The sequence below is a fragment of the Harpegnathos saltator genome, unplaced genomic scaffold, assembly GCF_003227715.2.
Source record: "Harpegnathos saltator strain DR-91 unplaced genomic scaffold, Hsal_v8.6 scaffold38, whole genome shotgun sequence".
NCBI lineage: Eukaryota > Metazoa > Arthropoda > Insecta > Hymenoptera > Formicidae > Harpegnathos > Harpegnathos saltator.
The window spans coordinates 590642-617435 of NW_020230183.1; the positions used below are offsets into that span (position 1 = coordinate 590642).

General features: G+C 56.1%; 1 protein-coding gene across 8 annotated transcripts in view; it reads left to right on the forward strand.

Moving 5' to 3' along the window:
• Nucleotides 1-26794, forward strand: part of LOC105186238 (nucleolar protein 4-like) — a 76615-nt gene that overhangs the window by 8198 nt on the left and 41623 nt on the right. For 4 of the 8 annotated variants that reach the window (XM_019842832.2, XM_019842833.2, XM_011146300.3 and 1 more), the window contains exon 2: nt 14576-14629. The exons of the other annotated variants lie outside the window; for them this stretch is intronic. In XM_019842832.2, coding sequence (XP_019698391.1) covers nt 14576-14629 — 54 coding nt within the window. The remainder of the gene's footprint in view (nt 1-14575; nt 14630-26794) is intronic. 8 annotated transcript variants of the gene reach the window in all.

Consider the following 26794-nt stretch of genomic DNA (forward strand, 5'->3'; position numbering starts at 1 on the left):
CGCAGGGTTTTATGACTTTCCTGCTGCCGAGCGTCTTATCAAGGGTCTCCGTACGGTCGTTCCGTTCCACGGACGATTTATTTTTCTAGTCTCAGAACTGTCTTCGCGCTGGCCGTGGCCGATGAGAGAACGTATCCTTCAGCATTTTCTCGATCGCTTACATTTTCAGAAACTGCGAGAGCTCTCTCTCTCTCTCTCTCTCTCTCTCAAGAAGAAGAAGAAGAAGAAGAAGAAGAAGAGCCAACGTCTGTCCGGCACCTGAACGTCGGGCGTATAACGACGTCACCCTCGTCCTGCCTCCTCCTCGCTTTCCCTTCTCCCTTCACCGCTCGTCCCCCCGCGACTGTGGGACGCTACCCCGAAAATGGTGTGCTCCAAAAGTGCATTCCGCGGTAATGCACTCGGCTCTTCGAACCACGCCCCCATGTCCTTCCTGCCTTCATGGCCATGGCGTTTCTCTCGTTTCTCCCAGCTCACGTTCCGAGATCGCGCCCGCATACCCACCCTTGCCACCCGCGCGCGCGCGCGCGCGCGCGAGAGAGAGAGAGAGAGAGAGAGAGAGAGAGAGAGAGAGAGAGAGTTGTAGGGAGAGGGAGAAAGAGAGAAAGATGGAGAGCGTGCTTTCTTTGTACGGTTATTTTTATCTTTTCCTCCGCGGCGAAGCCGCGCGCGAGGAGAAAAGAGAAGGGGAGGCAGAAGAACAGTCCGATATTACCGACCCCGAAACGGCACGGAACGGCGCGCGGAACGCGAGGGAACGGTGCACGGAAAATATTTATGGGCACGCGGTCGATAAAATTACGGGCGAATTTACACGCCCGGTGGTGGTGCTCGGCTTTGCCAAACTTTCGTTCCCTTTAAACCAGCGTGGGGTTTTATTACTGCGCTCTCCGGCGGACACAATGCCAGCGGGACATGGTACGGGAAGCCCGAGGAAGCTCGGTTGTGTCAAGGATCATGGACTCGGGACGCTTGTGCTCGCGAAAGAGAGAGAGAGAGAGAGAGAGAGAGAGAGAGGGGGGGGGGGAGGGGAGGCTTCGAGCGCGTATTGTAATTAGCGGCGATCCGCGCTCTAAGTGGGACGCGTATTCAAGCGTTACTCCTCGATGTGTCCACGTCTCCCGGAATCGCGAACACAATATTCATTAGAGGCTTTTCTCTCGCGGCCGGCGGCCGCTTTCATCCCGCGTCTAACGTCGAGCATTAATCCATCCTGACACCGAACTCTCCCGCGTTGCTGCGAGCGCGTTCTCCACCTCGACCAGAGCCCCCACGCGTCCTCGCGCGTCCTCCGAGAGGTATTATTTTTCTCCTTTTTTCATTCAGCTCCATTTACGCGTTATCTTTATTTCGTCCGAGCTCGACCGCGCGCACACCGGAGCCGTGAGAGAGGCGAGGGAACTTATCGAAGAAAGTCATACACGCCAGCGCGCGCGCGCGCACACACACACACACACACACACACACACATGCATGCACGTACGTCGCAAGAGCGACAGTCGACTAGGTACTGCGGCACCTGGTACCGCATTAAAATCGCGGGGAGGGCCGTGTAATCAACAGCGAGGCGTCCGGATTGTTCTCTCGCTCGCTCGCCACGCTGCTCTCTCGCTTTTCCCAATCGACCGACCGACCGACCGACCGACCGACCGAGCAACCAGCCAGCCAGCCAACCAACCGGGAATCACGTACCGCGACACGAATCGGAGGAAATGGAATTTCCTACCAAGTCGTTGCAGCCCGGCCGGGCAGCCTGATGATGGGCTTATCGACGTCGCCGGCTTGGCCGTTCGTTCGTTCGTTCGTTCGCTCGTTCGCTCGTTCGCTTGTTCGTTCGTTCGTTCGTTCGTTCTTTCGTTCGTTCGTTCGTTGGTTCGTTCGTCCGTCCGTCACCGCTTTACACACTGGCTTACTCACTCACTCGCTCACTCACGCACGCACGCACGCACGCACGCACGCACGGACGCTCGTACGTACGCGAGCTGCGTCGTCGTGTGTTGGGCGGTAGGCGTGTGTGATAGCGAGGTGATGTTTGTTGCTAGCCGCCGGGTGATTCAGGGAGCCATCCGTGTCAAGGTACACCGCATCGACGAACGGACGTCCACACGCCACGTTCTGTATTCTTTTTTACAACCGTCACGTGTGCATACAGGAGAGGACCGTATGCACACGGAGGCGCGCTCGCGCACGTACAAGTCGCTTCGCGCGGAATCGCCGGAGAAACAGAGAGAGGAAACGAGGAGGAGAGGACGGCGGAAAGAGGAGTCGGGGTGATAGCCGGAGGAAGAGAGAGAGAGAGGGAGAGGGGCGATAAAAAAGGAGAAGAAGCCGCGGATGCGCTCGTGTGCTTTTTATCGTTGCGGTGAGCTCCCTCTATCTTCCCCCCCCCTCTCTCTCTCTCTCGTCGCGAGGCGAGTGCCGATGTGCGTATGTGTGAGGAGCATGATGTGCGTATCGCGTGTGCGTGTGTGTGTGTGTGTGTGTGGTTTGCTCATGACCGGCGAACACTACCTCCGTTATGCGACGTGCGATTACGTACTTTCGCGATTTCGCTTAACCCGCAAACGACTTCTGAACGGATCGGGACGATTTGAATCCGGTGTCGCACGTACGCACGCGCGTGCGCTTAATAACGCCGCTCTACGATCCCTATCCGGTCCGCTTTCGGTTTACGTGCGTATCGATCCGATCTGACACGACGAAACGAGCGTCTCGCCGAGACGTCGCATCGCGCTCCTCTCGCGAGAATTCGCGCACATCCGTCGTCCGGACGAATCTCGCGCGGCCTCGTACTTATTCTCTCTCCTCGCAGGCAGTGTCTGAATTCCAAAATTAGCTCATATGGTGTGCGCGTAGTCGGTGTGCTCGGTAAAATCGAACGTTCCGGGCGTGGAACGATAAAAAATTTCCTTATCGTGGAAACAAATGTCTCTCGGACGTATTTTCTCGGAGGATGTCTTTATCTGGACGGTGCATTCATCCCGGTAAGTATCCGTTGACCCGCTTCAGCCACTCGAAAGATCGTCCGGACTTGGGAAATTCGACCGAATCTATGGTTAATTTATAGCTCCCTGGTTGTGCTGCTTGTGTAAATGTTGTAAAACTGTTGAGAAAGTCATTAGGACACAAGGCAGTGTGACACAATTGTTTGCGATCCTCCGGTTTCAAGGACGCACGCGTTATAATCTTATAATCTCCATGACCGGTTACGTTCTTATCTGGGTCCGTTAACTTTAGCCGATAACACAAAGGTAAACTCGGAAACGAGATATCTCGTCGGGGTGAGCTTCTGTTTTGTCTTTTTTCGAGAATAAAAACGCCGCAGGCGTTTCGTGTCGGAGTCATCGAGCATGATGGTTACCAGATTTTCTGACTTGTCAGAAGGCAGATGACAAACACGTGTCGGTCGCAGCTCATAAAGAGCGTTATCGCTTTATTAAGGGAAACGATTTCGAGACATAGTTGAGATACGAATGGCCACAAGCGCCCGTGGAAATCGGTGTCGTCATACTTGCGGACAATCGTGGTGGTGGTGGTGGTGGTGGTGATGGATCGCGCCCCGAAGTTCTCGGCTGAAAATGGTACGGCCGACATAACGGTACCTGTTGTATACCCGCGTCACTAATGAATAGCAGGACACACGGGAGGTACCGTTCGAATACAGAATGAACAATGTGAACTTCCTGACGTCGTTTCCGTGCATCATTTGTTACGTCTTTCGCTATACAGAAGGGACTTAAGGGCAGGTCTAAGTCTGTCGCCCTAAAACCGTCGCCGCAGGTAGCGGATCGGCGATTTTCAAGTCGAGTCGGGCCGAAGTACACAAAGCTCCAGTGGATTTTCCGTCTCGAGAGGACAAAGAAGGTTTGGCCACAAAACGCTAATCGACATTCTACCGGATCGTCCGACGGGCATTTCGTTCTTCATCGTTACGATGCGTCCAATCTCAGCCGAAGAGTGAGGGGAGACAGAGAGAGAGAGAGAGAGAGAGAGAGAGAGAGAGAGAGAGGCGCAGTCTAGCGGTCCTACAAATTTCATGCTCCTCCGGCTCTCCTCCTCCGTCCCATCGCGCTGCCAATCAAGCGCGCTCGCGGATCGCGCGCGACGTGAAAGTTTCACTCGTGATTATCCGCCCCGAAGTCAATTAGCGGCGAGTGAATTCGTTTATCGTCGGGTAATCCGCGATCCCGGACCTGGGCTAAGCGGAGGGCTCTTGGGTGTGCGAAAATGCGCGCGCGCGCGCGGGTTCCTCGCTCGCTCTCTCGTGTTGGAAGTTAATTCCGACTAATCGACGTAGGTTCGTACTTCGTCGCTAAGGGTGGAGGAGCCGATCCAAAGATAGGCACGAAGTCAGGGATCTCTGGTATCTCTTCAGCCCCTGCTCCCTCTCTTGCCTCCTTCTCTCTTTCTTGCCGTCTCGCTCGCTCGCTCGCTCACCTTCGCTCCGTTCCTCGCGTCGTCGTTCCCCCTTGGTTCTCCTTCTCCTCCTTCCTTCTCGTCGTAGCCTCCCTACGCCTGCCGCATCTCCACCTCGACCTGACTCCCCGACGTAATTAAATCTGTCCCTGAAAATATCCAGAACCCCAGTCGACCGGATTCGCCGATTAGCCCGAAAATTGACGATCGTCTGAATCGAGACCGGATGCGACGCTCCGCTGGTAATTATACCCAGCCTCGTGGATTTTCATTATTCATGTGCGTAGGTACGCGAGGTAGAGTGCCTCGAGGTTGCTCCCGCCTCTTCGGGATGCAACGGGCGAGTCGAAGTAATACTGAGACGACCCAGGAAATTAGCCGCGAACACGTTTGGACGGATTCGGAGAATATCCTCCCCTTGCAACCAGTCCCCTTCCTCCGTCGTCGGCCCTTCTCCTCGCTCGTAAGCTCCTTCGACCTACCCCAAGCTTCGTAATTGATGGAAAAGACGATACCCTCGCGTCGTGTATTTGCGATTTCATATCTTCGCAGGTTGGAACGCGCTCTTATATACTCTTCGTTCTCGTAATCGATATAAGCAAAGTCGAAGCGGGACGCGCGATCGAGTTGTCATCGTCGTCGTCGTCGTCGTCGTCGTCGTCGTCGTCGTCGTCGTGAAACGTCGGCGTAATTAATTCATGAGTTAAACGCGCGCGGGGAGATGGGACCGCGTCGAGTTTTTGAACGACTTTGAAACGCGCGACTACGCGGGCTAACGAGGTGAAGTTTCTTTGTCGTTGGCGCGCGACAGAGACATGTGCCGAGATAAGAGGAATCGATGCGGCTCGAGTTTAAACGCCGCGGCGACGCGTCCAATGATCGCGACATTGTCCATTTCGTCTGACAGCCCCGTGCTGTGCGCAAAAGTGCCCGCGCCGCCGCGAAACAGGAGGTGAGGACGCGGCCGTTTCGCAACTTGCCACCCGGTACTAACGCCCAGACACGCGTATATATATACGCGCGTATGTATATGTACACCCGTGTACATATACGTGTTTGCGCGTGTGCATATATGCGCATATACCTGTCCGTTTCCGAACAAGGGAGCACACATAGAGGGTTGGCGGTGGCAGGCTACATTGGGGGTTGCGGTGTCAATAATACATCGCGCTATTCGTATATAGGTGACTCGCTGGCGTTGCTCCGAAAGACGCTCGAGTTTGAACAAGAGAGAGGGAGAGAGTGAGAGAGAGAGAGAGAGAGAGAGAGAGAGAGAGAGAGAGGGGGAAGAGGGCGAATAAGGGGAAGAGTGAGAAGGAAACTAATCAAGCCGAGGACACGCGAGCTCTACAAGACTGTATTCGTGCTATACACGTATAAACATCGCGTATAACGACACCGGGTCATTTTTCATCACACGTTATTCCTCGTCCTTGCGTCGCGCAAGAACGGCTGCCGTTGACCAGAGAGAGAGAGAGAGAGAGAGAGAGAGAGAGAGAGAGAGAGAGAGAGAGGAGAGAGAGAGAGAGAGAGAGAGAGAGAGGAGGGGAAAGAGGTTCGAAATTTGATAAAAACTGCTATCATTACGAGCGAAACGGTTGCATGAATTATCAGGCTGTTAACTATGCACAAACACCGCGTAATTCGAGCTTCTCGCCGGTTTAACAATCGCACGATTATTCCGCGCGCGCGCTGAAATGATCGAATCGCGACCGCGTATGCGACGTGTATATCTTCTACAGCGAGCGCGCGTTCTCGTCCCCTTCGGGGACGGAGCCGCTTCCGACACGCTCTTCGGCGGGGCGAATTCGACACGGTGCTTTTCTCGATTCCCTCTCGTCCCCGAGCCGAGGCGAGCCCAAGTTCAGCGACTTCCACCGTTCCGCCGCTCGTAGCCATCACGTCGCGTCTCCTCCTCATGACTACTCGCGCGCTGGTCGAGTTTACGGTCTCCTCTCTCTCTCTCTCTCTCTCTCTCTCTCTCTCTCTCTCTCTCTCTCTCCCCCCCCTTTGCCCCTCACAAGCGACCGACCACAACCAACCCACCCACCCACCCAGCCACCCACCTATCCAACTACCCACCGGCCGTCACACACGTACGCTCTCACGTATGTCCGTTCAGACGGGCCTCCGCGGTACATATATTAGCACGTATACCGTATATGCGTGCACGTTGGCCACGATCGTATACAGGCACGCGCAGGCCCCCGCGTGTGATATATGCCTCGGCTGTACGTGGCGCTTGAGTGGAGTTGTGGTGGATGGGTGGGTGGCTCGTGTGGGCGGGTGGACGATAGTTTATTCAGCGGATTATTGACGGGTGGTGTGTTCGGGCTCTACGTGGCTACGTACGGCACACTCAAAATAGCCCCCGGTCAACCCCTGGCGATGGCATTTCAAAATATCGACCTTTTCGAATTTATCCGCGTAACACGACACCGTGCGATACCGCGGCGTGCGGTGCTGCCGGTGACCGCGGCGTCACCGACGTGGCGGCGGCGACGGCGGCGGCGACGGCGGCGGCGACGGGGATGGCGATACGTGACTCCACGGAAACTGACTTCGATGACGCGCTAATGACGACAGCGCGTTCGTCGTTACCCCCCCCCCCTCCCCCCTCGCCACGCTTCCTCCCCTCTACCTTTTCACTTTTTCAGCGGATCGGCGGGCAGGTTCATCCGCGCTTCCTGATTCGTCCTGCTTCGAGGAACGAAGCGGGTGGTCTCCGGCCGGCCGGCCGGTCGATCGCTCTTCGTTGTATTTCAGGATTCAGGTACCCTTTCCGCGAGCGAGTTTTATCGCGAGAGAGTGCGAGCGGCTTTGTATTTAAAATACTTTGAAATGCGCACGCGTGACGGCTCAGGTATGGATCACCACCACCTGTCCGCCCGGTGGAAGCGAGAAATGAATATGGACACGGACACGGCTCTCTCGCTCTCCACCACCGTTACCTCGAAACTTAACGGCGTGTTGTGACATTCCCTCGACACGGTATTCCTTTATAGAATGGCAGACGGAAGGAAAACAGAAGGGGGGAGGGGAGAACAAAAGGAAGAAGAAACGAGAGGCGCGCGCAGGTCGCGCAGGGTCGGCAAATAAAGACGGCGCGATACGCAACGCGCGGGATAATTAATTTCGCAGCGCGCGCGGATGGGAGCAAACGGCGAGTGTCTAGTTACGGATACCTACCGGTCTCCCTTCCCCCCTCCTCCTCCTCCTCCTCCTCCTCCTCCCTACCGCCTCGCGTACACGTACGAAACGCGTGCACGAGTTTACTCGTGTACTTGCGTGATATCTCGCATTATCAAGGTGAGCCGACCGCCGCGCCGCGCCGCGCCGCGCCGCGCGGCCGTCATAACGGAGAAGAAGGAGCGAGTGAGCGGCCGGGAGGGACAGAGAGAGGGGGGAGCGACGCGCGAGCGTTTCTCTTTCTTTTTTTTTCTTTTCATCCGGCCGCGCCGCGCCGCGCCGTTGCGTCGTGGTACACGCACACACGTCCGCGCCGCGAGTTACACCGCGTACATGTGTGTGACACGGAGCGATCGACAGTCCGGCGGGACTCACGCACGTCCGCCGCGCGCGCGCGCACACACACACATACACACGTACACGTGCACGCGAGAATTTACACTCGCGCGCGCGCGCGCGCGCGTACCGCCAGAGTTGATAGGGATAGCCGTGTGGGTCCGCGTAATTGCCGGCAGCGAGGCGCGGTGTTACAGACCACTTCCGGTTCACGTATCCGCTCCTGCAAACACCTTCCTTTTGCTCGGAGTGCATCCGAAGCGAGAGCGCGCGGTTTTTCGGTGCGCACGAGCGCGCCGCTGTGTGACACACCGGGACGCTCTTTTAAACTGTCGTAAAAGCACCGCGTGTGCGTCCATTAAGCCGCGTCTCGATATAACTTGTACTCGCTCCCGCCGAACGTAGGCGGGCGAGTGGGGGAGAGCGAGAAGGGAGAAGGCGTACATGACTCGGTGTGCATGCGAGCGACGTATATGCGGGTTATTCAATCAAGTTCGGAGCGTACTCACTTTGTCCTTATTATTGTCCTTATATGTCTGGCGAGTTTCTTCGACAGTTCCATTTCGTTGGTGCGAATTTTTCATTTGATTTTCGCCCCCCATTTTCGACGCGGATATTATTCTCCATCTTTGGCATTCTCCGAGATTGTCGCTCGCTCGCTCGCTCGAGAGAGAGAGAGAGAGAGAGAGTTTGCAAACGTGGAGAGGAGCCTCCCTCTCGCCCGTAATTGGGAGATTAAGAATGCTCGGAGATCGATCCTCGGATCCTTCGGATCCTGCGCGAGGATCTGTCTCCCGGCCGCTCGGCTGCACAGCGCGCCGTAACCTGGAGTGACGCGTAAAGTCCGGGAGATCTCCGCGTGGACGTACGTGGTGCATGCGCAGCGCTTGTACGTGTGTCTCTCGCCGGCGTGTCTACGTGTGTGTTTACGACGCGCACATAGCGCACACGCGCGACAATGTGCGCGCGCGCGCGCGCGCGCGACCGTGCGGAGAAATGTGGAAGAGAGCTGACTGCACGGCGAGAGAGGCGAGGTCGCCTCGCGCGAATCGATGGCTAATAGCCTTCCCGGCTGTAATTAATGCAACAAGTTGATACCTAACACTTATCTACGGGTACGTTGCCGCGGCTTTAACGGTTAACCCACGACGAGTTTCCGAACGAGTGTAGCGTGAATATAGCCCACGGTGTACACACACACACACACACACAATGACGGGGGTAAGGGGACGTCGCAACCCCTCGCGCCACGAGCGATTTATCAAATTGTTTTATCTTCCCCTGCGCGCACACTGTGTGCGAGCTCTTTCTCTCTTCTTTCATGGATGGCGGCAGCGGATAGGACATCACTGCCAGCAGAGAGGACAGAGACGCGAGGGCGAAAAAAAAAAGGAAGAGCGCGGGGGAGAGTGAGTGAGTGAGAGCGGGCGGGCAGCGAGGAGGCGGGAGGCGAAGGGAGAAAAAAAAGCGGAAGGTGTTCGCGGAAGTACGCGGAAAACGAATATGTTTTTTGCAAACTCAATAAAAACGGCCGCATTTCTCTCGCTCGCACCATCCCACCCTTCTCTCTCTCTCTCTCTCTCTCGCTCTCTCTCTCTCTCTCTCGCTCTCTCACCCCTTCCCGCTCCCACCTCTCTGTCTCCGTCCCTCGCGCTCGCCTCTCACGATTTTTTCCCAGCTGCGCAGAATTGGAAAATATTCGCTACGGTATTTCGACACGGGCTTCCCCCTCGCAGCATAGTTATGGCTGCGCGTTTTAATTGATATTACATATCGCGCGCGTTGAAATTTACCGGCGATAACTGCCCGTTTATCCGACATATGTACGTCCGACTGCATACCGTCCGACGTGCGCGCGCCACGCGCCGAAATTGCGTAACTAAAAGGAGAAAAACGGGAGCGGAAAAAAGGGCAGCGGCTTGTCGCCGGCACGCGCGCGCGCGCGCGTATCCGCTCCGGATTTTTAAGGAACCGAGCCGAGTCGAGGCCGATCAATCCGGCGACGTCCGTATTCGCGTTTCGCGCAAGACATCGCGCGACATTCGTCTCAGGCGAGAAAAGAAACGCTAATGCGACTTTCGCATCCTGAATACGTCGATGTGGTGGTATCCTTCGATATCGATATTCTACGAATAATACTCGCGATTAATGTGCTGATGCTGGACCGTCGGCTACGCTTCCATCGTTTCCGCGGGATGCGTGCGTCATCCGAAAATTTGAGGGGCAGGACGAGAATCCTAGTAGCGTTGCCGATTTCTAATTTCCTCCTCTTTCGATCTTCCTAACGTCCGCGCGTTCCGTCGCGCAACAAAGCGTCGCAACGCTTTCAAGTGACGGTGTCGTACCTGAAGAACGGGCGTCTTTCTCGCGCTTGAAATTTCATAAATTGTACGCGTCTTTTTCCAAGCGACGCCTCTCGGAGAGGAAGCTCTTCGAGGAAGCTGAACGTACGTATCAACGTGGGCGCGCGTGCTTTTGTATCCTTTGTGTTCTCGCTTCGTTCTATTTTTACCCACTCGCATTGTTTAATTCGCATTAAATTTTCGCCGGCACGGTAAGCGCAACCGCGCGAGGTCGCCCGAGCGACTTCGATGAAGGAGACAAACCGCCCGTCCGGAGAGAGTGCAATTTTCTCTCACTGTGCGTCGCGTCGTCTCCGTCGAGACGAAGTTGCCGTCTTGAGAACGCGCCAGGCGAATAGACGAGGGCGGAGGTTAAACACTCGTTCGAGGTGGAGCTCTCTCGGCGCAGCCGAGAGTCCGCGTCGCGGCCCTTCCCCGTTGCGTCATGCCGGATGCAAAGAGGATTTCGGGACACCTATAGACCTGGCCGGGCTAACGCCGGATTTGGCAGGACCCGCCGACGCCCTTATCCGGGCGCGGCCGTAAAAGCGGCGGCCAACCTCGCCGCCGTCGCAAGCCCCGAAAACTCTGCGGACACACAATTAGCCGGTCGCGCTGCTACAGCCGCGGCCAATTCTCAAGGACTCTCCCGTGGAGCATTAAATGCAAGCCCCCCTCCCCCTTTCCGCGGTAGTCTGAAAGAAACGGGGATAAAGACCATAGGGGCAGGAGGCGGGAGAAAAGGAACCGAAGGGACGGAGCGAGGCATGAAGGAGGAGGAGGAGGAGGAGAGGAGAACGAGGAAACGGGAAGGTTTCAGCCATCCCAAATGGGACTTGGCGCAAACTTTCTGGCAGGGATTCGTTCGCGTCTTTTGCACATGCGAATGCACCTGCAGCTGTGACCGAGTCGACAGTCGCGGCCGGGCTGAAAGAGGAGGAGGGAGGACGTGGGTGCCGTACGGCGGGTCGGGAAAAGAGCGTCGGGAAAAGTAACGAGGACCGCGGGGTGGGTCGCCGTATAATTACCGTTAATTGAATTCTTAGAGCCGCCCCCTCCCCCCCCCTCGCTCTCTCTCTCTCTCTCTCTCTCTCTCTCTCTCTCTCTCTCTCTCTTTGTCCCTCTCGCTGCCCCGACCGATCTCCCCAGCTAGATGTGCGGCGAAGACCCGAGGGAGTTTTCAGGTTATTAAAGGGAGTACGTATAGAGAGAGAGAGAGAGAGAGAGAGAGAGAGAGAGAGAGAGAGAGAGAGAGAGAGCGACGTTTCGATATCGCGTATACTGCCCCCTTGGAGGAGGATACTTCCGCCGTTGAGCCGTCGTTTGATCTCTCGAGATTCTTCGCCGTGACTGCCGAGCTGCACGTCGAGGCGATAAGCAACGAAAATCTGTCGTTAACTCCGCAGCGTCGTTAATTCGAAGAGGCGAGCGCTAATTGGATCGGGAAGATGATCGCGTGCGCGCGCGCGCGGGCGAGGACGTTTCGCCGGGTGTGCCTCTCCTCGCGAGCGGGATTCGTTCCTCCTCGCTGCGCCGCGTCTGATTTGCATACGCGCGTGTAAACTACGCGTTCGGTTGCGTGCGGCGCTGGGTTGGGTCGCCGGCCGGCATTGTTCGCACTTAAGTAATGGTTATTCATCGCGCGAGCGATTCGCGACGAGAAGGAGAGAGGGGAGAGAGAGAGAGAGAGAGAGAGAGAAAAAAAGCGCGCTCGCGCGTTTGTCCGCCGCGCGTGTGTGTGTGTGTGTGTGTGTGTGCGTGCGTGCGTGCGTGCGTGCGTGCGTGCGTGCGTGCGTGCACGTGTTATTCGCGAATCGTATGATCATGTTTATCGGTCGTCCTTCTAATAATCGAAAACTGCAGCCACTGAATCGCCGAATCGCGCCGGTAATCCCCGGGCTGGTTGCGCGAATGGGACTCGTGACGGATACGCTGTGATCGGCTGCAGTTGCGCAGCGCGATTACGATTAGCGTGCGCTAAAATCAGATTTGTCTGCTTGAGACTTTAGGATTTCGGCGAGAAATTTGATAATTTGCTCGTCGACAGTTATTAACAGCGCACGTTCATCATTATCAGCTTCTCGTATTAATCGTCGGCCTCGCCCCTCGGGGTGCTTTTCGAAAATCCTACACGAATGCAACCGAAATTGAAGGGACGAGAGAGAGAGAGAGAGAGAGAGAGAGGGGGCGGGGCAGGGGATGCAATGGCACTCGCGGAGATATAATATGCGGATGCTATATTTTTATTCTTCACGATGAGACTCGGCACTCTCGAAGAGCCGATATTTAAGTCCATAAGTCATTTCGTCGGATGCGCCTTCGCGATCGTTACGAATTGCAGCCGCGCGAAGCGCACGTGAAGCACCGGAAATTTCACGGAGCTCTGCCGCCCGCTTTCCTCCTCCTCCTCCTCCTCCTCGCCCGTGCGCTGATGATTCATTGTAATTGGGCGATTCGGCGTGTGCGCAAAGGAGCTGCCGGCGCGACTCTGTGCGACGCTCTTAGAAATTCGATATTAAAATATCCACAATTCATTTCGTCGAATGCTCTTCCTCGCGGACGGTATTGCACTTTGCATGGCCGGCGTGTAGGGGGCTTGGCCGGCGGCGGGAGGGGGGACGGGCGGACGGACGGCGCGGGCTGGTGAGGGTGGCGGGGAGGGAGAGGAGGAGGTAAAATCATCGAAATCCAGCACGAGCTCTTGTCAATAGAGAATGTAAAATATTGCGCTCCCCCTTCGCGGGGCGGCCCGCCGGTGGTGCGAGGAGGGACAGGGTGGACCGTGGGGGGGAATTAATATTGTTCGCGGGTCATTGCACCGAGGTAACAAAAGCCCGCCGCCCACGCGGCCGCATGAAAATGCCGTTTGCTGCGAATGATTTTCGAGTGTGCCGCTCGCGATATATCGGTACGCCGCGCGTACGTGTGCGACACCCCGCGTCCTCGACGCGAGATGACTCTCGGCGAACTTTTGCGCTCGTCGAAGCCTTACTTGGCTAGAGTGCGGCGGACGCGCGCGTGAGCTGCGACCTGCGAGCTGCTGCGAGCGAGCGCAAGCGCGCGTCCGCCGTGCAATTCCATCGAGAGTCAGTTTAACGTTACGACGCCAGCGGCAGCTTGTCGGCTCTCTCTCTCTCTCTCTCTCTCTCTCTCTCTCTCTCTCTCTCTCCCCCTCCCTTTCTCTGCGTCGCGTCGCGTCGTGCATTTCGTTTCACGAATGTCAGAGGTAACGTTCCTGGAAGAGTCTCAGTCTCGCCTCCCTCGCAGAAACGAGACGAGACGCGACTCGATGCGACGCGACGGCGACCATGGAAATAAGGTCGGAGTTGGAAGCCAGAGCGGGATGGTCCTTTGAGGGAACGCAGCGGCTGCGGCGAGGAGGGAGGCGAAGCGATGAGGCGAGACGGGGTGGCGGCGGTGTAGCGCGAGAGCGAGAAAAATAAGAGCGTCGCGAGACGACGCCGCCGTGAAGAGTGCCACTCTCGCCGTTTGATCGCACGCGCGCGCATCGTTTGTACGACTGCGCTAATTAAAATGTGAGAGGGAAAGGGGCGAGACACGAAGAAGGGTGAATCGGGCGAGCGGAATCTCGTCACGATCGGCTGTTGATATCGGCACTTGGAGTCTGAACGACGACGACGACGACGACGACGACGACGACGACGATAAGGCGTGTGTGTCGCGTGTCTCGCGTCTCTGCGTTACTACGTTAATAACGGCAGAGAAATTCCAGATATTTCGCATCTCGATCTCGTTGCTTTCTCTTCTTCCGTTTGTTCCTTTTTTAGACGCAAGTTTGTCGTCGCGCGATCCCAGGAGATACCCGGCGAATTTCGGATTCCGCGCGCACATTCGTACATTCGTACGGGAGAACGCGAAGGAAGATGTATCCAGACCGTAGAATTTCATTCTCTCGGGAGGAAACACCCGCCGAGGAGAGACCTTTCGCGCCGTTCTCGCCGCCGTCGCCGCCGCCGCCCCTCTCTCTCCGCCGTTACTTTCGTGAAGGAATCCCGTCGATCTCGCACCGTTACCGCGGATACTTAGGAGCGACCGCGCGAGTCCGATCTCACGATAAAACCGCCGCGTCCAATCGCCGCGGCTCGTTCTACGTTCACTCCGTCTAATCGATCTAATCGATCGTAAAAACGTCAATCCCCGCGCCGATTTTTTTTGCCGGGGCTTCGATCAAAGGGACCGTGTAATTGCACGTGGAGGAGTATTTTATGATTGTCATCGCGACCGATTCAATCATCTCCCTCTAATGCATACGTTTCTCCCTCTTGTTCCAGGTGAGTCGAGCTAGAACCTCGTACGAAGATGCGTGTTACCCCCGCAACGCACAGGTAATGAACAGTCATTATTGATTTATTTACCGAGGTCCGAGCATGCAATAGAATTTCGCGGCCGCGCCGCGCCGCGCGCGATGCGTCGGGTCGTTTTAATCGCCTCCACTCTCGCGTGTTCGATGTATCCCTACCTGGATTTCCCGCTGACCTCCTCCATCTCCTCTGTCCCTTCTTCCTCCTCCTCCTCCTCCTCCTTCCCCCGCTACTTCACCTTTTCCGTCACGTCCACGAACTCGCGCGTGTTTGCGTCCGTCGGATTTTTCCCTCGCCGTATGGTAGCAGTGAAGTCATTTAGGAGGGTCGATCGAGAGCGCGGCAAAATTGAAAATTGCCATAATGCAGCGGCAGTTATGGTAATGCCCCGTAATATCGGCGTGCACGGTCATAGGGCATGATTTGAGCGAGGGGCAAAGAGACGAGAAGAAGGAGGAGGGAGGGATTTTTATGCTGAATTTTACCACCTATCCCGCGTAAGTCTCGCGCACGGAGTATCCGACAGGTACTCAATTATCCAGAAGGGCGTAGCATAGTAATTCGCCCGCTCCATAACCTCCTCCCTCCATCTCCGCTCCTCCTCCGCAACCTGCTCTCCCGCGGCTTCATGATCGATCGCCGTAATCACTATCAGTCGCACAATCATTCGCCGAGATTCGGGCCCGATTTATCCTTCCGCGGTGTAATTTTGAGATTAAAATAATTTTACGAATTATCGCCGTCACATTCCTCCCTCCCTCCCTCCCGTTCTCTCTTTGTCGTTTCCGCCCCCCCCTCCCCCGCTCCTCTCGTCGTTCATTCGCGCCACTCTTGTAAAAGTCACTCGTGACGAAACGCGATCTCGAATTTGATTGTAATATCATCGCGCGGGCATGTGAATCCTGTCAGATTGCTGCTTTCAGAGCTATTATATATATTCATTTATTTATTTATTTATTTATGTATTTATAACATACAAATATGTATATACACCAAAACGTGATATTTCAATATATAAAATTAATGGGACATTACGTAAATAAGATAATTAAAAATTAAAAAAGTTGTCAGTTTCTTAATCAAGTTAACGAGATGCGAGAGAGAGAGAGAGAGAGATTCCGAGTGTCTGATTGATCGCTGACTCGTTCTACTTGCTGAAAAATCAATTTTTGACGGTCTGACTTATCGCCGACACGTTCCACCTGTCGAAAAATTAATTTTCGGCTGGCTAACAAGTCGTCGACTTGGTATTACTCGCTGGAAATTTTCCTTACGCGCATGATGAAAATTGGACGCGGCAGAATTCCGCTACGTAAAACATCTTGCGGTACACCGGTCGGGATGCCGAAGGTGTTTGCTCGCGATCGGTCTTATCGAATTACCTTCGAGGAATTACTTGGACTCTTAAACGTACGGGGAAGCACGTGCGCACGTGTCTTGCAAAGCACAAACACGTGTCTCTTGTTTCAGCTACTATTTTCGTACATGTCCGAAGCTGGTCGGCATGAGGGAGAGAGAGTTAGCGAATGTTCCCTCGCCAGTTTCTTAGCGGCGCGAGTACATCAATCACGTTCCCGCGGTGCCGTTATTACCGGGCGGGCCGGAGATAACTTATCACGCCTAATATCATCGATCTAAAGACGCGCCCCGTGCCGCTTTGCATTTCGATTATGTGCCGTGCGCGCGCGCGGGGATCTGCGGGGCAGGAGGGGGGGACTGCGGCAGCAACAACCCTACGGCGGACGTTGATGCATACTGTTGCGTTCGAGATGTGCCGTTGCGCTGGAGAGAAGAAGAGAGAGAGAGAGAAAGAGAGAGAGAGAGAGAGAGAAAAAGGCGGAGAGGAAAGGAATGAGGTCGGCCACGGGCGGTCGCGGTTAATTGAAATCTACGACTTTGAACTTCGGCGTCGGCGCTCGCGATGAGCGCGCAGTAGCTCGCGAAGGTACAAAACGACCGACACTTTCGACCCCTTGGTGCGTGCTAATTGACGCGCGTCTTTGCATCAAAAATACAACTCAGTGCGACACACGAAGACACACGACGACTCGTGCTCGCGTGACTGATTCCTCAGTTTTTCGCCGAATCAGAGCAGCCGCTCTGCATCTTCGCATCGTAATCCAACCAGAGCGCAAAGTAGAACGAACGACCATACAATTATAACGAGTTGCACGAGTTTTCCTCCTCTTCTTCATCGTCCTCCACTTCTCTGTGCTCTCTCCTCTTGTGTTTTTACACGGGAGGTGTATCCTGATGCCCGGAGACGCCGAATGATTCGCCGCGTGACCGTCGGATTCTAGATTACGCGCGTTTTGTCTGGCCGCGCGCGCGCGGTGATTTATAGAGGAAACGGCAGCGCTTCGTCCACGATTTGGCGCATCCGCCAGTCATCCAGATTTCCGCGGGACTTCCGCCCCGCGTTCTCGCTGTTCTCCGTTACCGTTCGGCTTCCTAAGATCCCGGCGTTGGCGCCTGATGTCATTAACTATCGGCCGTTGATTTCATCAACGTCGGCCGACTCGCGTCGTATTACTCGAGCGATTCGCCGTACCGTTTTTACACCACGACGTTACGACCGAGAGGATCTATCGCCGGCTACGATTTTTCCCTCGCGATTAATTTCGTGGCCGAGCCGGATCGAGCAGAGGGAGGACACGCGCGCAACGATGCTCCGTGTCGATTCTCGTCGTGGCAAAATCGGTCGATCCGATCGATCGATCGGCTCGCGTTCCGGGAAGCCGAGAGCCGAGAGCGATTACGATTACTTCACAGTCGTCCGTCCACAAAATGTCACGACGAGTTTCTTAAGAGCCGAGAGTACCCGCGTTGGCCAATATCGCGCGCGCTCGTACATGTACGCGCGTTCGAGGTGTAGATGCAACAACATGGTGGAGCGTCATCATTCAGCGTTTATGTCGCGGCTGAATCGCGCTTGCGTCGGGTGATTGGGCTTTTCAAGCACGTACTAACTTAGCATCACACGCGCGGCTCGTCGAGCATTTTTCGAGCACCGGCTACCCGGTGCGAATCCGGCGGGAACGGAACATTGTACGCGCGTGATTTACGGGCGGATTCGCGAGGAAAGTGAAAGTACTTTCCTCTTTCTCTCTTCCTCCCCTCCTCCCTTCCCCCCTCCCCCTCTCTCTCTCTCTCCCTCTCTGTCTGTCTGTCTGTCTGTCGGTCTCTCTGCCTGTTCCTCAGTTCTTGAAGAAGCGCGTCGGTATTTTTATCCGCGAGTAATTCGATATTAGAATCGGCAGGTGCGGGAAATTTCGAAATCCTCCGTTCTTTTTTGCGCAACGAGACGAGGAGGTGGGAAAAGGAGCCGGATCGTCGGCTGCGAGCCGACAATTTCGCATTCAGATCGCGACGCGTCGAGTGGAGGATTAATTCGCATTACGTGGGATGCACGCACGAGAAAAAATAAACCCGCCGCGCGTTAAAAGCCATCACGTACAGCAGGGTATGGTTAAGACGCATTCGCTACGCAGCCTCTCCGGCGCGCGCCGCTGCGGAGGATCATCCTCTCTCTCTCTCTCTCTCTCTCTCTCTCTCTCTCTCTCTCTCTCTCTCTCTCTCTCTCTCTCTGTCTCTCTCTGTCTCTCTTTCGATCCTCCTCCACGTGCGCGTGGAATTACCTAGCTTTAGCGAAAATCAATTTATTGACCGTGTCCAGTTCTTCCACGCGAGCCCACTTACGTAAGAGTCCGCCTGCGTTCGATTAACGGATGATGATAGCACTCGAATTTCTTCTCGACGAGGATGCAACCTCCCGCGGGATGATGCGATCGGCCGCGACGAATCCGTGAGTCTCCGCGAATCACGGCGGACGCGACTGTCGAGAGTCTCCGCGCGACGATGAGAGAACGCTTGGTTTAGCGATCTCGTCAAAGTCGTCTCGATTTTCCCCGGAGCGTCTCTCTCTCTCTCTCTCTCTCTCTCTCTCTCTCTCTCTCTTTCTTTCTTTCTGCCTTTTTGCTTCCGAGTCGGAATCAGCCTCGCTCCCGATAGAACGTTCTACGCGCGAGATCGATACGTACGTTATCCGAAGCCGACTATATACCGTATACCGCGCTTGTGTGTGTATATATATGTCGCGTACGTGTGTGGGTGCATCGGCGCGTAGAACACACAGGACGTCGGCGGTGTCGATCTCCCAACAATCGTACTCGAGTCGCACACGGTGCCGATATTACTCCGTATACGGAATACACTTTATCGCGCACACATACATGCGCGTTTCCGGAGGGAAAGAGAGAGAGAGAGAGAGACAGAGAGAGAGAGAGAGAGAGAGAGAGAGCGGGACAGCGGGGGAGAGAAGGAGGATGTGACGAGGAGGAGGAGACTCAAATGCGAGATAGGCGTTAAGGTATCTCCGTAACGGGTCCGTTCATTGCAACACGACGATGCACGGGATGCACGTAGGTAGACGCGTCCGTTTGCAAGTCGCGGGTGTATGCGCGTGTGCGTGCGTGCGTGTGAAGACGCACCATGCACACGCGCATGCACACAGGCGGACGATGACCGTACGAAAAGTACAAGCTACCCGACGGACGCCGCTTTGCGCCGCGGACGACGACGACGACGACGACGACGACAACGACGACGACGACGACGACGACGACGACGACGACGACGACGACGACGACGACGGACGACGACGACGACGACGACGACGACGACGACGACGCCCACTCTCCAGAAGTTGCCAAGACCTCTGACAATGAGTCGCGTCTGCACAGCGGCTCTCATTCGCGCGGCAAAGGCCGCGGATTCTTGGCAAAAGTCGATGATCAGGGGAGCGGAAGCGACTCGAGCGGTCTGAAACGCCATGTGGAAATGAGGTCGGATGCCGGTCTCCTCGGAGCGCGAGCAAAAACCGACGACGCGCTTCCTATCCACCTACCTACCTACCTACCTACCTACTTACCTACCTATCTATCTATCTACCTATCTACCTACACCAACCTACACCTATCTACCTCCGCGCTCCCGACGCGCTCGATGCGTCTGCTCTTCTGAACTCGCCCACAGTCGATTCCGCCGCGGCCAATTCGGCGCGGATGTGGTCGCGCGTGCACGCGCAAACCCGTGTCACTTGCAGATGAAGCGGAACATTCGGGATGAGGACCCGGGATAATCGAATTTTCATTTAAATCACGCCTACGACAAGTTTCACCGCGTCTTAGGGTGTCCAACTGCACTTTTAACCTTTGCAAACTCGTGTACGTATATCATGTGTCTATGCATGTCTACGCGAACGCAAGAGTAAATGAATAAAGCGACTCTCCGGTAGGGAGAGATAATTCCTTCACCCCCGCGGAAAATCGAACAAGGCGCGAGAGCGATCCGTCAACGAGCGCGCGCGCGCGCGCGCGCGTATGCGTCGCGGCAAGGAGAGAGGATTCGCGAGTCTCGTTGGGTCGGGCGCGACCGTTTTATGGCGATCGCTGTGTTTTTCATCCTCCTCGTCTGTTCCTTTTCCTTCTTCTCCTTCGTGCGATATTACCGCGCGCTAAGTGTACGCGTGTACATGAAGACTGCCGAGGGTTGGCACACGCGCGCGCCGCCTCTGCCGAGAGCCGCTAAGGGCTATTTCCATGACCAGGGAGGGGTCGGGGACGCGATACCAGAAACGTCGTACCCTTTCGGACCGTATTACGGCACGTAGCCTGTGTGTATCCTATATTACGCTTAATCGCCCCCATTATTTACGGGGCTCTCTCGGGGGGTTGCAGTGTGCAGAGCGCGCGCGGCAGGCGCGGAGGCGCCGCGTCTGGGAGATGGGGGGTGGCTGCTCCGCCGCACCACGGCGCAGACCTTTTTCCGCGGCTCTCCGCCGAGCAATGCACACACACACACACACATATATATGTATACATATATATGCACGCTCGTGTACGCGGCGGCTGCCTTTTTCCGCCGGCTCAGCTCAGGCTCGGTTCGGCTCGGCTTTCAAGGTGGACCGAATCTGTGCCAGGAAGCCGCACTCGAACGTTAACGTAACGTAACGCGATATCGGCATATTTATTTGCGCGCCTGCGCGCGCATCCATAAAAAACGCTCCCCCCTGCCCCTCCAGGTTTATTCGTACCAATTATCGCCGACGAAGCTCGCACGCGCGCGCGATCAAATCGAAACCCACGAATCATTAATCCTGGCGCGCGGGCGTGCGCATTTCGAGCTCGTAAAATTGATATATCCGCGTATCGTGTGGAAAATGTGGGTTTAATAAATTGGAGGATAGATCGGGCCAATCTTTCCTGCGTTTCGTCCCGATTATTATCATGCGGCGTTTCTTTATTCCCGGATGCGCGAGAGCTAACGAACGTATACGAACACGCCGCGGGGCCGACGACGAGGAAGTCGTACGGGCGAGACGAGGGACGCGTCTTTCTTTCTCTCTCTCTCTCTCTCTCTCTCTCTCTCTGTTTTTCTGTCTCTCTCGTTGACGGAGACTGCTGTCGAAGAGGCGTGCGCGCGCGCCATGTTCTATTTCGGCGGCCGTTCCGACACACGTGAGAGACGTCGCGAGGCGCAGAGAGAGAGAGAGAGAGAGAGAGAGGAGAGAGGAGAGAGAGGACGCCTCCTCCCCTAGAAAGTCAATTACTTCGCCGCGCGGCAGATCTTTTTAGCGATGACCGAGGTGCGGCCGCGAGACTTTCACACGTGGAGTCCCGCAGGAGCGAAGCGCACACGAACGCGCCCCCTCCCTCCCGCCTCTCCCGCTCGGTCTACCGTTTAATTATATCTCACTTTGTTTGAGTACAACGCACCTTTCCACACGCACCCGCTGTGTTCTTCCCTTCGTCACTGCTCTCCTCTTTCTCCTCCGCCACGTCCCTATTCTCCTCCTTCTCTTCCTCCTCGTCGTCGACGTCGTCGTTGTCTTCCTCTTGCTGTGCGCGAGCTACGCCGCTGCTTCTCGACTCTTTCGCGTCGCGCTCTCTAAGCGCCGCCGACGATTGGACGCGCGCCAAATCGAACACGACGATCGCTCGTTAAATCGGGCCGCGATTCACGTAAATTTCCTGTTCCGCCGAACACGCGCTCTCTCTCCTCCTCCTTCTCCTCCTTCTCCTCCTCCTCCTCTTCCTCCTCCTCCTCCTCCTCTCTCTCCTCCTCCTCTCTCTCTTTCTCTCTCTTCACACGTGTACTCGGCGAGATGATCTCGAACTTGTCCCCGTCGTGAAGTATTATTGTAAACGGAAGCCCCCGGATCAAGGTCTTCTTTTTACTACGTATATCGCACGAGGCACAGAAATACGCTCGAGTATACTTCTCTCTCTCTCTCTCTCTCTCTCTCTCTCTCTCTCTCTCTGTATACACGCGGGTAGATAATCCCTCTCTCATGCCCGTTGGAAACCGGATTCGAGAAAGTATCATTTCCGATTTTTTTTGTACACTGTCTCATATCACGATATTCCTTGTTATTTCAGCAAATTGGTATTACGTCAATAGCGCACCTTTCGTCCCAAGTAACTTTTCTGCTTTCATCTTGCCTTTTTCTCTTGAAAGAGACCGAAGTACTGTCTCTCGCTACGTGGTAGTTCAACAGCGACGGTCCATCGAGGGTGTCATTAGAGCTCCCTCCGAGCGCGTTGTAAAGATCACTCGGCCATCGCGCGGAGGACGTTATAAAACCTTCCGTTCTCGACCCGCTTTCTCGCCACCCTGTGGAAACTCGAGCGAGCACGCATCCTCGTCTTTCGTTTCGAAAATCCCGAGTGACCTACTACCCCGGTGACTCGCTTTACTACCCCCGCGGGATGGCGCGGCGTGACGCGCGCGCGCGAGTGCGATGAAAAAAAGAACATCACCCGGCGGCGGCGGCGGCGGAATGAGGCAGCGTCGGCGTCGCGTTGGTGGTGTTGCAGCAGGAAGAGGCGGAGGACGAGGAGGAGGGCGGCGGCGGCGGCGGCGGCGGCGGCGGCGGCAAAGGTTGAAAGAGGAGAGGCCGAATCGTTTAACGAGTCCGTTGCACGAACGCGACGCGACGCGAAATGAGCAGCTAATCGATAGCAGTTCATTGAGTTTCGGCCTCCACACGTACGTGTATCTACATCGGCTCGCCGCGATTCCCCTCGCTCCCCCGCGATTCACCCCCCGTGCGTCATCCGTCCTCTCGTGCGCGCCATGTGCCCTGTGTATTTATCGTACGTATCGCCGCTAGCGATGGCGTCGATACGTACCCGTGCTCGAATACTTTACGAAGTAACGCACGTGCATCGTCAGCTAAAGTCGTTTCCGTTAAACTGCAACCGTCCTTTCGCGCTCGTCGTATCGATTTCCCCGACGACGACGACGACGACGACGACGACGACGACGCAGAGAGAGAGAGAGAGAGAGAGAGAGAGAGAGAGAGAGAGAGAGAAGGAGATGCTCCGAACAGGCGTGCGCGCGACAATCCGGAGAGATCGGACGGGACATCGAGTGAGAACTCCAGTCGCCCGGTGCGCGCTGTGCACGCTATATACTCGTGTTTGCGCGATACGCGAGACAATGAATATTCAGCGTGATTATATTCGCGACGTCGCTTTATAATAACGAGCATACCTTCTCTCGTCGGAACCTCGCATATTCATTCGAATGCATTGATACTCGTTCGACGTTGTTCTCCGAATACCCCCGTCTCTCTCTGCGCGCGCGCGCGCGCGCGCGCAAACTCTCGCCTCGCAGCAATTTCAACGCGATGACGCGGCTCCACCGGCTCTCCACGAGAGAGCTCGCGAACTTTTACTTCATCTTATAAACTCCGCGGCGATTCACCCACATAGTAGCTTCCAGCGCCTGCCCGGCTCCGCCGATTCTGCCTCTCTCTCTCTCTCTCTCTCTCTCCCCCCTTCTCCCTCTCTGCCCTTCTCTTTCTCTTGTTGCTCTCTCGAAGAAGCAATTATTCTTATGGCCAACCGCCTATAGTCTCCGCGGCTTCCTCGCGAGACCTAAAGTTGACTCGCGCGCACCCTCCGTCATGATACGCCCCGCAGGATGGCGGCGCGGCCGGCATCCTGCGAGCGACGAAGCGCGCGTCGCTCCGCTGGAAAAGTCGCGGGAGCGCGCGGCCGTCTCAGAACCGCGTTTTAATTCGCCGCTAATTCTCGCAGTCTCCAGGAAGCGATTACTCTTATGCCCGGCCTATGCGCTACAGCTCCTCCGGGGTATGACTTCACCGTGGCTTTACCGTTTGATTCACCGTTCGCCAGTGGCGAGAGTAGGACGATCCGCGGCGTGTCGATGCAGCGCCGACGCGCGGCACCGAGTCGAGCGGAGCGGCGCGCGAACGGCAAAACTCGAGAGAGAGAGAGAGAGAGAGAGAGAGAGAGCGGTTAACTCGTGCAAATTGGAGTTCGCAAATGACACGGCGTCGCGCTGGAATTCCCGATGACTGTGATCGATGGATCCGCTGCAGTCTTGCTGCTCGCGTTTTCGTCCGTGCCCGCGTCGACCTCGACGCAACGGCGACGCTTCGATCGCGCGCTACTTTGCAGATGTTCGCGCCGAGCGACCTGCGACACTTTGACGCTGGAATCTCTCTCTCTCTCTTTTTCTTTCTTTTACCTTTCCTTCTCTCATAAGCTCCTTTTGTTCCACCGCGGCCGCACTCACTCGCGGAAGGAACGCCGATAATATCGCGCCGATCGAAGTGGATCTTACTTTGCATAGCCGGACATGACGCGCGCGCGCGTTCGAAAGCCGTCGCTAGCACGGGCGCCGCGTTACCCCTGCGCGCGTCCTCGTGTCTTTTTCTCTGTCTGACCCGGCGCGGATCACCACCCCCCGCGCCTCTCCCCGTCGGTCCGCACGCTGTGTCAATCGTCTCTTTCACCCCTACCTTTTGTCCGTGCGATACTCTCGCCGTCGCGGTGAGGGGCGGCGCGGCGTGGCGCGCGGGGGCATCGCGCGCACGCCGACGCATCGGCGCGGCGGCGGCGGCGGCGGCGGCGGCGGCGGCGGTGGAGGCGAGGTGCAAGGGAGGAAAAGGTCACGTGGGTTATCTGGCCGTTCCATGCGAGAGCGTGTGCGCGTCTTACGTGGCGCGTCAGTCGACACGGCGACTCCGACGAGTCCGCGGCGGTTTAAATATAAACGCCGACGCTCGCGTCCGCCGCAGCCGTCGTCGTCGTCGTCGTCGTCGCCAGCGAGCGAGCGATTTCTTTCCGGCACATCTCGAGTACCGGATGCACGTCACGCACCGCTGCGTTGCTTCACCGACGGGGGTCCGGATCGCGAGCTGCATTTTTACAAACTGGGCGAATTACGAGCGCAAGGAGAGAACGCGAGAACGCGAGAACGCGCGCGCGTTATCGGGATAATCGCCGCGAGGCTCCCCCTCCCCGTTCGATCGCGATCGGATTTCGCGATAAATCGCGCACGGCGGACCTGTTGTCGAGTCATTCGTCTTTCGCGGCCGTTGAAATCACGCCGCTACCGTGCACCGCGATGTTGATCACACAGGGCTTACGTGTTCATTTGCAGCCGAGTCATTTCGAGTTCTTCCCTCATTTACAGCTCGGCCATGGCGAGCCGAGTACCTCCCCCATGCCGTTTCTGAATTATGACCACTGTTATCCTGTGCCGCGTGTCTCGTAGCGCTCAAGACGACCCTCGCTTTGGCCTCCGAGCTCCGATAATCTCTCCCCCGCTGAATCCTAAAAATACGCCGGTCGCGATTTATATTTTCCTACGCGAGCTTGTCGCGCGCGCGTACATTGCTGCTCGTAATTTCAGTATAACTCGTATTACTCGCGGAGACAGGCGGAGAGAGAGACAGTGTGTGTGTGTGTGTGTGTGTGTGCATGCGGTCGCGAGGGCGCGCGTGGGTGGACAACGCTACGCGCTGTCATTTCCACGGTTTTATCGCTTTCGTCCGTTTTGTTCAATGTTGATTTATGCCTCTCATTGGTACGAGCGAGCGTGATAATTCGGATACTTCTCACCTTTTCTCTCTCTCCTTTTCTCTCTCTCTCTCTCTCTCTCCCCCTCCCTCTCCCCCTCTCGCCCTCCTTTCACACCTCCCGATCGAGCGAGACGGCGTTAAAAGTTTCTGGATCCGCAGGAAACCGAACACCCGCTAACGACGACCTTGAATACTCCCCCGCGCTTGGGCGTGCGCGTTCGCGCGCCCGCGTACACTCGGAGATGGTTCGTTAAACCAGGAATGTGTAGGACTTCGTTACGGAGTTCCGCTTTCATTACGGACCGCTCGAATCTCGTCAATGACTTAAAGCCGAAGAGCGAAGACGCGCCGCGGATCTCCGCGGCTGGGGAACTTTCGTCCCCTCCCCCTTCCCTCCCTCCGCCCCCCTCGTACTTTCTGATTGGATATTTAATCTCGTTAATAACTCAGAGAGCCCCGGCGCTAATCCCACGCAGATGTTTCTGCGGTCTGAATGGGAATGCCCCGTCGCGAGGCAATAAATACATCGAGACCTCGAGCCGAGGAGACTCGACGCGCCACGGACGTTCGATTATATTCGCGAGAGAAAAGCTTCGCGCGGATAATTCGATGATACGTGCACGAGAGAGAGAGAGAGAGAGAGAGAGAGAGTGATTATATCCGCGACAGCTCGATCGATGCCTCTTAGTTGACGAAAGTTTCACGTTGCAACGGTCTCGTTAAAGGGGGGAAAAAAAAAGGAAAAAGAAAAGCCGGCAAAACTTTCGCCCGTCGTCGTCGTCGTCGTCGTCGCCGTCGCCGTCGCGTCGTCTCCGAAGATGAACGGCGGAATAATATACTCGAGTAATAATTGAATGCAGCCCGGGACTGCATTTTCTCGATGAACAAGTTCCGACCGTGCCCCGCGCGTCCTCGCGGTCGTTCTCTCGCGGGGGCGCGGCGGGGGTGGATAATCCGCGCGCGCGCGCGGACCGTTAGCATCGTTCGTCCCGCGAGAAATCGGAGTTCCCCGCATACTTTCGCGGAAGGTTCGCAAAGTTAACCTGGCACGTGTAGCCTCAACTCCCGGCGAATACTTTCTTTCCCACTTCGCCTCCGACGCGTTTTCATCTCCCCTTGGCCGCCCGTGAGCGCGAGCGCGCGTTTTTCTGCGCTCTCTCTCTCTCTCTCTCACACACCCACACACACACACACACTTTCTCTCTTTCTCTCGCCTCCCCGGCGAGCCAGCACGTGCACACCACCCCGCCCTCTCGTCTCCTTGGCCGCGATAACCGCCAGCAGTTTTGAAC